Raw genomic sequence first — 12688 nt, forward strand, 5'->3', positions numbered from 1 at the left:
AATACTCATTACCACCTTTCATTTGATACCCATATCGTACAAACACATTCTAGAGTCACCCTGGCCCACCCTAATGGCGATATCTCGAAAAGGCGTCCACCTATAGACCTAATGCCCACTCCCTCTTAAAATGCTCAGTAACACCTTTCGTTTGATACCCATATCGTACAAACATTCTAGAGGCACCCTTGGTCCACCTTTATGGCGATATCTCGAAAAGGCGTCCACCTATAGACCTAATGCCCACTCCCTCTTAAAATGCTCAGTAACACCTTTCGTTTGATACCCATATCGTACAAACACATTCTAGAGTCACCCCTGGCCCACCCTAATGACGATATCTCGAAAAGGCGTCCACCTATAGACCTGATGCCCACTCCCTCTTAAAATGCTCAGTAACACCTTTCGTTTGATACCCATATCGTACAAACATTCTAGAGTCACCCTTGGTCCACCTTTATGGCGATATCTCGAAAAGGTGTCCACCTATAGAACTAAGGATTACTCCCTTTTAAAAAACTCATTACCATCTTTCATTTGATACCCATATCATACAAACACATTCTAGAGTCACCCCTGGCCCACCCTAATGGCGACATTTCGAAAAGGCGTCCACCTATAGACCTAATGCCCACTCCCTCTTAAAATGCTCAGTAACACTTTTCGTTTGATACCCATATCGTACAAACATTCTAGAGTCACCCCTGGCCCACCCTAATGGCGATATCTCGAAAAGGCGTCCACCTATAGACCTAATACCCACTCCCTCTTAAAATGCTCAGTAACACCTTTTATTTGATTCCCATATCGTACAAACACATTCTAGAGACACCCCTGGTCCACCTTTATGGCGATATCTCGAAACGGGGTCCACCTATGGAACTAAGGATCACTCCTTTTCAAAATACTCATTAACAGCTTTCATTTGATACCCATATCGTACAAACATATTCTAGAGTCACCCCTGGTCCACCTTTATGGCGATTTCTCGAAAAGGCGTTCACCTATAGAACTAAAGCCCATTCCCTTTTAAAATACTCACTACCACCTTCCATTTGATACACATGTCATACAACCACATTCCAGGGTTACCCTAGGTTCATTTTCCTACATGGTGATTTTCCTTATTTTGTCTCCATAGCTCTCAACTGAGGGTGTAATGTTCGGTTACACCCGAACTTAGCCTTCCTTACTTGTTATTATTTTATTCAGTTATTGAAAATAATTTAGTGTTATCAAGTAAGTGGTTCCTTCTAATTTGAGGAGCCAAAGCTTGCAATCGAAAGAATTTGGGGTATGAATTAGTTATGTACATACATACATTAACATTAGGGTACCCCTTTATTGCGTGGTACTTCCGTTAGTCTCATGGAGACATCTGAAGTATGTTTCGAATAATTTGATATTCTAATTTGTTTACGTGATGTATTGCATTTTCGCAATAGCTGAGTGGCAGATCGCTATATTTGTGCTGGTGCTTTGAAAACGGCCAAACTTAGAAAAACGTCACATCTCAGTTGAAAATGTAAAAAAGAGCGTTCTTCAGCTAATAAATAAATGGATATAATATGAATATAAACTACCTGCAGCGGATATTGGCAAAATACAGTTATATTTGTAAATACAATTATTATCTTCTAAACAATATCAATTAAAGTCTTCAAGTTTTCATATTTATAGAAGAAACACTTAAATAGCCCCAGCCAATTTATCAATGTTATTCAGATAAGTTTAATTAAATGATTGTTTAATAAATTTTCGATAGCCGTGAGTAGACAAAGAGGTTATTCACCCACTCAAAAAAATATAAATTTGCTATTCTTATACGATAGGAATGAGTGATGCCTAGGCGACAGAGATTTTTGGTCAAGATATATATTTATTTAAAATTTCTCAGGTATATAAGCCATAAACCTTAAGAAAATAGTTAGTATGAAATTAAACCACAAGGTACAAGTTTGTCGGGCTGGTTTAATTCTTTAAAAAAAATATTATAAAAAAAAATGTTTAATCGCAAGAGTTTACTTTTCTTGGCTGCGAATCTTTTGTGGATTTCAGTCAGTTGCGACCCTAATTTTGTACAAAATGATATAGAACACGAATTTGATAACGAGTTGGTGAAATATCCAGCTGGAGGTATGGAAATTGGTAAAATCATGGAATCTTTAATAAATAAATACAAACTTAAACGGTCTCGTTAGTTTGTGACCTTATGGCGGCAAATCAAAATCGTCTGGTTCTTTAAGTTTATACAGAAAAATCATTACTTTCTCAGACCCGGTATTTAGTAAGAGTTTAAACTACATTTAAATTTTGACTTGAGCAGTAAAATATTGTTTCTTTTGTTACCACCTTATCCATGAAAAATAAAATTGGTTTATAAACCTCTAATAATTGGAAATTTGTAGGAAAACGTCATTCTAAAAATCTTTATAAACCTTTTGCATTGTTTTTATAAATAAAGGGATTCGTCTTTATAACAGGAAAAATGTTGATACTTTTTTGGTAACTAATATTTTTTCATTTACTCAGCACTAATCATTAAATAATATATGAATAATAAATGATTATCATTAATTGAGGCGATGTGTGGAATAACGGTATAACTCAAGAATCAACCTTTTGAGAAAAGTGAAAAAAATTAACAATGCAGGTAAAAATAAATTTATAATAATCCTACTTGGTAGGATTTTAGATAGTATGATTCTTTGATAAGAAAAAGTAACAAATTTTATATATACATAATTTTATTAGAAAATGGATGATTTTTTTTTTTTTTTTTTGAGTTATACCGTTATTCCATAGATCGAATATCGAATATTTTGATTGAGATACTTTACTAAACAAAATAGTAGATACATTAATAACCATTGTTAAAACGATCATATGTATTTAATTAGCGAGCTTTGCTCATATTGCTTTATACAATTGTTTTTGTAATTGATATTAGAGAAAAATTGTAAGTTTACAAACGGCGATGGTTAATAGGACATGTTTCTGAATTTCACTTCTTCATCAGTTAGCTTTTCGGGAGCTGAGCGTTGAACTCGAATCTCCAACATTCATATCAGTGCAAGCCTTTAGCTGCTAAGCCATATGAATGTCCCGTTGTTCGCTGTACAATTGGTCTCTAAGAGTTGCCTTTTTGTTTATATTCCTTTTTGATCACCATGTAGGCACATACACTCTGTATGTAGTTTATTCCTAATGGTGTGTATATGTTTTTTTTAAGCGCTTTTGAAAGCTTAGTAACATTTGTTCGGATTTTTACTGTATTTGTTTTTAATACTTCCGCTGTTACTATTATATCAATATGATCAAATGTTACTAAGCTTTCAAAAGCGCGCCTAAAAATCATATCCACACCATTAGGAATAAACTACATACAGAGTGTATGTGCCTACATGGTGATCAAAAAGGAATATAAACAAAAAGGCAACTCTTAGAGACCAATTGTACAGCGAACAACGGGACATTCATATGGCTTAGCAGCTAAAGGCTTGCACTGATATGAATGTTGGAGATTCGAGTTCCACGCTCAGCTCCCGAAAAGCTAGCTGATGAAGAAGTGAAATTCAGAAACATGTCCTAGTAACCATCGCCGTTTGTAAACTTACAATTTTTCTCTAATAACAATTACATTGTTAAATACATTATATTCTATTATTTAGATGTGCTTATAACTATTTGTTATTTTCGTTTGTTATTTATAGCAATTTTTTTTTACTACTTTTATCATTTTTAAACTTTTTCTATTTTTAACAATGGAGATCTCTGTCTGCTTAATCGTTTTTGAAACCACTTCAATTCTTTTATTTTTCAGTTCTTTCTGGTCTACGACATTGAATATATTTTCATACCATTTCGATGCTTCACTACTGCAAAATTTTATTAGAGAGTTATACCGTTTTCCATAAATGAAGCTAATATCTTTGTTAAATGTCACTATTATTTTCTAAGATTAATATGGTATGTGTATGTAATCGTGCTCTTTTTATTTAGTTGATTTATGGAAAAACGGTGTAACTCGACTTATACCATTATTCCACACATCCCCTTAATTGTAATAAATTTGAAAGGATTAACTGTTTCAATTTGAATATAAGTTAAAGTAACTATTAGTTGTAATTGTTTTATAATTAAATATGTTAAAACTGATAAAGCAGACATACCTGAAAAAGGCGCTGTAGCGCTGAAACGCGTAGGAGAGTAGAGGGGAAATGTATGGTCAAGCCCAACAAAACAAAAATTTGCAGAAAAAAAAAACAATAGATAGTTAATTGCTTTTATTATTTTATTTTTATTTTCAGCTCAGAAAAGTTTAGATTTCTTAACTTCCGCTAGACTTCGCAAAAAGTTAGAAAAAATACTCGAAGAAATGCCTACAGGATGGCCACAACACAACATTCCACCGTTAGCGCCATACAAAAGAGAGAACATTACAGTGAATTATGAACACGACTACTTAACGTAAGTTTCCCAAAATTTTTTCTCATAAACTTCCTTATTTCAATAATTTTCTAATTTAATTAAATTTTTTACTTCTCAGCTTTCACAGTCACTTGGAGCAGTTACAAATTTCCAATCTAAATGAAATGGTAATCAATGAAGTAAAAAATCAATTCATTCACCGACGCATCGAATTCGACTTCACTTTTCCCAATATCTCCGCTATAGGAAAATTTGCAGTATATGGCTCACTTGATCTACTCAATTACTTTGGTATAACCTCCAATATAAGAGCCAATTGTGATTTTAACTTCGGTTTTGAGAATTTACGCTTAAATGGATCATTTCATTACAAACCGCCAGTCCTATTTGGTTCAGTAAGCATTGATGACCTTGCGTTGTCATTGGAGTTGGACGGCATGAATTCCGAACTTACTGGTGCCATAAATTCTTACCCCATAACAGCGCAAATGAATAATCTGTTGGTAAAGCAGGTGTTAGCTCAATTTAATCAAGCTAAGAGTTTTATTAATTGGTTGGCTGAGCATTTATTGGAAACACAAATTAATCGTTTATTAGTGGGCAAACATATTTGGGATATACTTTAGCTGCAAATCAAATGAAATTTACGATGCACCTGCCTTTATTTCAAAAAAAAAAAAAAAAAAATGGTGAAACTTAAAGCTAAAAAGGTTAATTGCTATAAATAAACCGCAATAAAATGATAACTTTGTTAATATATATGTTTTCTCTATACTAATACAGTTGTTCATTTTTCCATAACGGGTTTATGGCTGGAGTTTTCTTTAGTGATAAGTTTAAAAGAAGAGATCTTTAGTCTCATGTTCCCATGTAGGATATAGGTTAGAATTTTGTCTAGTCCAATATGAATGGGGAGCAGATTTTGTTATCGTGGTCTGCTGCAGGAGGAATATCGTTGTTTGAGGTTTACTCCAAAGAGCGAAGCACCTAGGTTAGGAACATTTTGTTAAATAAAAACTACTTCCCTACAGCGAGTTTTGCTTATCTTTTGCATTTTTTAGAACACTTTTTATATTCGATTTGAAGCAAAATTGTTAATTATTTACCCACAATATATATCCTACCACCAACTGTAACCCAACGTCAGCACAATAGTCAGTAACAATAACAGAAATAGCCTCCAGTCACTAGCACCAAATCCATGAAAGGCCACACTCCGGCGATCCGCCGAAGGTTATTGAAACTTGCCTTTATACTTTAATGAGTCTGATAAAAGCGCCAGCTCATTCTGAGCTTCTAGAATGGATATACTGCGTACGATAATACTTCTTGTTGTATCTCAAATTTTTAAAATTTCCAAAAAAATAAAATTAATAAAACAGCGTAAAATAGAGAACTACCAAGTCCACTATTACTCTTTTTAACAAATAACAAATTGATTTTTAAAAGTAATTGCGATGCTATTAAAAGCGTTAAATGGTATAATTAATATTTTTTAAAGATGCTACCCTCAAATTTATCACTGAACTGTTTTTTCACAAAGCTGGTCGCTTGAAATAATTAGTTGAATATTTTTACAATGCTGAATAACACTGTGTCACAAACAACAAAAATGTAATAAACTTTTTGCGAGAAAAATGTTAACTCAGACTTTCGAATACATCTTAAAAAACTGGGTTAAGCCCCAATAACTACTCTTTCATTAATTAAGGCATATATGATTGGTCTATAAATTTATTGCTGTTTATTCTAGGAACAGGATTTACTTACTAGGACTTCTTTACTAGCAAATTACAATTCGTACATCTGACAAATATAATTTTTCTAGACTTAAAACTAGAGCTTACGATTTCTCGAACTTGTTCGAGAAGAATCTTCGCGCAAGACTCGCCTTCTCGCGAGATTCTCGAATCTCGAAATACTCATAAAGCTCGCGAGCTTCTCGAAATTCTATTTAATAGATGCATTGGCTGTTTTATATAGAGCTTACGATATAGTTTGGAACACAAGCTCCACAATACCACAATAAAAAACAACGAAGTAATGCTATTTCAGCAACTGAATTGAATGTAGAGATGCTCGCGAACAATACGAGAACTTCGAAATTCGAGAATCTTACGAGAAGCCGAGTTCTCGTTTTCTTGGGTCTCGGTATTCTCGCTTGCGTTCGAGATGAAGTCGTAAGTTCTACTTAAAACTTGAGGTATATTTCGCAGAGTGTATTTAACTCACACGATGTAATTATTAAAATTCGAAACAAAAGATTATTTGCCTATCCAAAAAGACAATTCATGTATTAAAAAAAAGTGAAGTTCTTATTGTATCAGGTTTGTACACCAATTTTAAACCGAACTTTCATTCTTGAAAATATGTTAATTTTTTCCAACTATATAGTTTCCTACACTCACATGACGTCATACCGTTTTTAACGTTATATTGATTTCATTAGCAAGATGACCGCATCATTTTAATGTTCAGACGTCTTCATGAATCCGTTCTTGTACCTTTACACGTCTGCCAAAAACCTTACCGAACAACACCGACTTGTGGATGGGTTTGCATCCTTGATCTCTAACACAAAGGCTTTGTTCTATGTATAAACATAAATATAAATTATAAAGTGGAAAAGTATTTAGTATGAAAATATAAGGCTTAGTGGATTGGAGCTCAAACTTTAAGAATTAATATTTATTATGCTGTTCCAAAGAAGTATTTTTTTGCTAGTACTAGCAAATGTTTTGTGGATTTCAGTAAAAAGTGATAATGGTTTTGAACAGAACGATAAAGTGGAGGACGATTCGGATTATAAAGTGGTAGACTTCTCTCAAGGAAAAGCAGACGAAGGTATGGAAATCGGCAGCAGCTTAAAACTTAAAATAAAATAAATTTCGTTTCCAAAGCTAAAGGCAGCTAGAGAGCCATTCCCAAGGTCAAACAAATTCGGACAACTTTACTTTACTTTAAATTTAACTTAAGTTACTCCCCCCTGCTTGAAAAAAAAATCCTTTTTGTACAAAATTCAGTGATGAGTCCTACTCATGGTAAAGTGGATTGTGTGTTGTACCCTTCATAAAATAAATCTAGTCTAGGCCGAAATACTTCAGCCTTGTTCCAGTCAGTTTTTTTACTTAATCGAACGTGCCAGACAAAGATAGTTTCGTGGAATTTAGAAGTGCTACCAAAATCAACTCAGTGATTTCTGAGTTGGGTCCACGCGCGACTTCAAAAAAAGCTTTCACAAGTGCTCCGTCCATTCTAAAATTGCTAGATATAGTTAACCTTTAACTTTTCGCGTATTTATTATTCATCTTAATGTTCGAGGAATTCGTTGGAATGATCAAAAGATAACAACCAATAATAACAAGACAACAAATAAATAACTATCGTTAGTGCGTTTCACAATTTTTCATCATTACCTCAAGGACATACGCTTCTTAATGAAGCCATCTCGCGCGTTCGAAGCAACCTGAAGCGATGGGTTTTATTCGGTTAAGTAGTATAAAACGACTGGTGGTGGATTGCTTTAAGAGTTTTTGATACATAATTTTAACAAATAACTTAAGTCTTGAAATATTTTTTAATTTTTCATAATTTTTTTCATTATTTTAAGTTCGTCCCAGAAGTTTAGGCTTCCGTTTTATGTCCTCGCCGTTGCGTAAAAGTGTGCAAGGATTACTCAAACAAATGCCGACAGGATGGCCACAATACAATATTCCACCTCTAGCGCCATATAGAAAGGAGAACATTACAATGGACTATGAAAACAAATATTTTTCGTAAGTTTGTCAAGATTTTTCTCATTTGTGCGCATTTGTTGTTCTAACAGTACCTTCAAATTTTATAGACTTTTCGGCGAGCTTAGGAATATACAGATTTTCAATCTGGACAAAATGAAAATTAATAAACTCAAAAATTCATTATTTAGACGACGCATCGAATTTGATTTCACTTTCCCTTACATCTTCGCTGTGGGCAAATTTGAACTTCATAACATACTGAAACTAGCCAGTCTCGCTGGCAAGAACTTTGTAAACAAGGCGGTTGGTGATTTTTCTTTCAGTTTTAAAAATGTGCGCTTAAATGGATCATTTCGCTATAAAATAACTGGTTCCATGAGAATTTCTGACCTTAGAATATCAGTGGGGCTAGCCGACATGAACTCTCAACTTAAAGGTTTCGTAAATTCTAGGCCCATACCACGGCAAATAAATAATTTCATCAAAAAGCAGGTCTTGACTCAGTTTAATACATATAACAGCGGTATTAATTTGTTTTTTAAAAATTTGTTGGAAAAACAAATCAATCAGCGATTGTTGGGTAAACACATTTGGAATTTCATTTAGTTGCAAAAAAGAAGAAACAAATAAAATTTACTAATAACAATGCACCCGAAAATCTTTTTATTACAAAGAGTTGATGATCTTTACCCAATAGCAAAAAAAAATATCAGCGGTATAACCACAAATAGATTGTGACGAAAGATGAACGGATTGAAGAAGGTATGTGAAAAGGTGATTTGAATTAAAATCTGGATTTGTAAGTAATTTTTCTTTGTCAAGTATCCTGATCGCAGTCCACCACGATAAACATGAACACAAAGCAAATGTACCTCCTTGAACAGTGAACTACCGTATATATGTAAGAGGGTTGGCTTGACCTAACCTAAGACTGAATGTGTCCATAGTGTTAGCATAATTTCTTTGATGACCAGACGGAAAAACTTCAGTTTGGCACCAGAACCTTTGTTATAAAATAACTTCAACCTCATGTAAAGGCTTGCAGTTTTCTAAGACCTAGCTTAGCTGCTGCCTCGACCCCGTGACCTGATAAATCTTCCGCCCTTAGTAGCTATGGCCTTGACCTCGCGAGCGGAGGACACAAACACAGAATGTGCACAACCGTTACTTCCTGTTGCTCGCGCTTCCTAAATATGCTGTTACACACTAGGCCAAACTTATAAGCATGTCACGCCAGATGACAGTGCCTAGAGCCTTAAGTCTGCTCTAACTACTAAAGATAGTAGGAGCAGTTTTGTGAGTCTAATGTCGTAAGATTTGACCATGCTCTTAAAATATATTAGCCTCGCGCTTCTATCTGGCTTGATGGATCGTACGCAACCTCTGTCTCACAAGCGTATTGGTACGTCAACCGTCGATTCATCTAGTATTCATTGGCCTTTTCATTACTTTCTATCCCTTTCTGACCGGGAGCCCAGTAAAGATGTATGGTCCGGCCTAAGCGAAGTTACTCCAATGCTTGTTCGAATTCGAGAACACTGTCTTCGATATTATTGCCTTAATGGCCGTCTGACTAATAGTATATACCTTGTCGTGACTGCAGCTTAAGCACGCATGCAACAAAGTTTCCGCTACTTTCTTCGCGGCTATAATTTCCGCCTGAAAGACACTGCCAATTCAGGCACCCAGTTATGGGTTTAAAAATTTCCGTAACTACCCAATGAGAGAGAGTGGGCGATAGGCGCCACGTGCACCCTATCGTCCTCTTGCATGCACACAGATACGCGGATGCTCTCTATTCTACGTGGGGTTTCCCCGAAAATTTAGAATCGAGTATAATTCGTAGGTATTTTGAGTTGTGTAAGAGGGATAACAAAAGATTGTAACATTTTTTATGGTATGAGGTATTTAGTGTGCGTTCTAAAGTCTGAGCTCAGATGAGAGCATGAATGGCGCGTTAACATGGAATGGGATGAGGTGCTCCCTGAGCGCACAACGGTTTAAGGGTCTTAAAATATTCCCCCATAAATATTCCTGTCATAAAGGATGACTTTAATCCACAGACTTGTAGGTTCGAGGCGCCAAATATCGCTTTCCGAGCAGTCGGCCTATTACCAGAAGGTGCTAGGGGAGTGTTTTTGCGGTATAAAAACATATATGTATAACAACAGGTTGCTACTACATCCCAGAAAAGCCTTTTTTGCTTATTGGGATTGTAAGTGATAAAGAACGGTAGGTACCTTGTGCGTCTAGGCTAGGATTTTGTGCAACTCTTTTGCTAAAGATTACGAATTTATTCGGATGTATTATCGTACAGATGTGGTTTCAGCGTTATTCCTTTACATTTAAGGCACCTATGGGCGCCAGAAAAGACCAAGTTCAAATGGTCAACTTAACTTTACTCAAGTCTAGTTGAGGATTCTCATGCGTCTTTGGTGATCGACTGAATCGTAAGATATTACTGTGCCCAGGCCGAAGCTTTCCTTTACTGTGACGCGTACGTCTTTCCATCTACAGTCACACTTTAATATAATCGCATAAAACAATGTGGTCGATGTACTTTGTACACTTCATACCAACAAGCACCTCGGAGCAATCTGTTAATCACTTCCAAGTATCGCTACCGATTTTGCAGCACTGGAACATTGTGTAAAATATGGGTGCTCACAACGGAGCTCGTTGGTGTCAACAATTTCCTTTGGTTGTTAGATAAAGACACTTCCCGTAGGTTTTCGGATATAGATCCGGTACGTTCTGGTAACAAGCACTACTAAAGTACTAGTCCGACCATCCTGGGAGGGACTAAAAATGATCATAATGAACCTTCTAGGCCTTCCCGCCCCCACTCCCTAACTCCATGGGAGCTTGGGATCGCAGAGCCTCATCTGCTAAATTATGTATGATAATACACATTTGTGACAAGATCCTCCTTGCGTAGGTGGAGTTGACAATTGGGTAGCTGTAAAGCTGCATACTATTAAATAATTATCTAATTTTAATTCAACATTGTTATCTAGTCTGTAAAGGCTTTAAATGCCATAGACTGAAATAAAGAAATAAAATAGCGTGCTCCGCCTACCAAACTGTGGATCCTGGGTTCAGCTCCCGAGCAAACAATATCAAACATTTAGAAACAAGTTTTTCTAAGCGGGGTCGCCCCTCGGCAGTGATTTAGCAAACACTCCGAATGCATGTCTGACATGAAGACCTTCTCAGTGAAAACTCTTCTGCCATGCCGTTCGGAGTCAACGAAAAACATGTAGGTCCCGTCCCGCCAATTTGTAGGAAAAATTAAAAGAATCATGACGCGAATTGGAGGAGTAGCTCGCCCTAAACCTCTTCGGAGGTATATCGCGCCTGTTTTTTTTATTAGTTTATGAGAGATGTAAGTCTGGACAGTCATATATTCTGAATGAATTTTCACACGCATGATACGATAGTATTGGCTTCTTTCCGCCAAATCAATTTCTGGAGAGTTCTGGAGGTTGGGGCTAAAAATATCTTTATGTCGTTCCTCCGAAGAATTTTTTCTCCGAAAATAAAAAAGGGCTGTCTCATCTGATCCTGGCCAAAGTCTATGAAGAACCACTTATTGGCAAGCGTGCAACTTGACTGAATTCGAGGCAGAATCTAATTTTGTTTGTTAAAGCTAAAGAAGATTCATCAGCCTTATCTAAGCATGACTATATATCAATCCGATATGCAGATCACCACAGGGACCGAAATTCTTGATGATATATTCAAAGTCGTATACGCAAACGACAGTGACACAGCCAGAAAAAAGACTTACTTGGATCCAAGCGTTTACTCATAACAAAACAACACATCCCTCCAGAAGTTGGGTTCTGTACCTTCTCCGAAAACATAGCCTCTTAAGAACGTAGTTAAATTTTAAGAAAGCTTCTAACGAACATACATATCTAACAAGAGACTAAAATAACAAACAAATATCAAATTTTTAATAACGATGACTTGGATTTTGAAAAGAGTTAACTGGAATTAATGCGTTTTGAAGTTGTTGTTGCCAAATTTACCGAGAAATGTTATGAAATTAAGGCCACGACAATAGATTTTGTTGATCGCAACAACTAATTTGTGGTCTATTCAAGATTTGACAATTATATTGTAAACAAGACGGCATTTACCCTCGCTGCTAAAAATAACACAGTACAACATAATAAGATTTTTTTCTTGCAACAGAGTAATCACGCGATTTTTCCGAAAGCGCTTCGTCATAGTGTTAGCTACAATTTTACTAATTTTACAAGAACCAATATCTTCCTCAATAGCGGTCGCCGTGGTTTGGTGGTAGGGCGCTTCGCCTACCACACCGAAGGTTCTGTGCTCAAGCCAACCAAAATCAACTTCTAAAGTTTAGAAAAAAGTTTTTTTTTTTAATTAGAAGAAAGTTTTTCTAAGTGCCCCTCGGCAGTGATTTCGCAAACACTTCGAGTGTATTTCTGCAATGAATCGTTCGGAGTTGGCATAAAACATGTAGGTTCCGTCCCGCAAATTTGTAG

The 12688-nt window shown here is 35.8% G+C and overlaps 2 protein-coding genes and 1 long non-coding RNA gene across 4 annotated transcripts in view; 2 read left to right on the forward strand and 1 right to left on the reverse strand.

The window, feature by feature from the left end:
• LOC137239114 (centaurin-gamma-1A-like) overlaps positions 1 to 12688 on the reverse strand; it is a 455958-nt gene that overhangs the window by 204299 nt on the left and 238971 nt on the right. The window lies entirely within an intron of this gene.
• On the forward strand, positions 1943 to 5241 carry LOC137241925 (uncharacterized). 2 transcript variants are annotated; one of them, XM_067769275.1, is made up of 3 exons: positions 1943 to 2148; positions 4311 to 4470; positions 4550 to 5241. In XM_067769275.1, the coding sequence occupies exons 1-3, from the start codon at positions 2004 to 2006 to the stop codon at positions 5055 to 5057; spliced, it is 813 nt and encodes a 270-aa protein (XP_067625376.1). In that variant the 5' UTR covers positions 1943 to 2003; the 3' UTR covers positions 5058 to 5241. The 2 variants fall into 2 exon arrangements, with proteins under 2 accessions (XP_067625376.1, XP_067625377.1); XM_067769276.1 differs by having other exon boundaries at positions 1943 to 2136; positions 4550 to 5230.
• On the forward strand, positions 7085 to 8818 carry LOC137241921 (uncharacterized). The gene is made up of 3 exons (XR_010950029.1): positions 7085 to 7275; positions 8042 to 8207; positions 8276 to 8818. It is a non-coding gene; the product is annotated as an uncharacterized lncRNA (long non-coding RNA).

The sequence above is a fragment of the Eurosta solidaginis genome, chromosome 2, assembly GCF_040869045.1.
Source record: "Eurosta solidaginis isolate ZX-2024a chromosome 2, ASM4086904v1, whole genome shotgun sequence".
NCBI classification, from domain to species: Eukaryota; Metazoa; Arthropoda; class Insecta; order Diptera; family Tephritidae; genus Eurosta; species Eurosta solidaginis.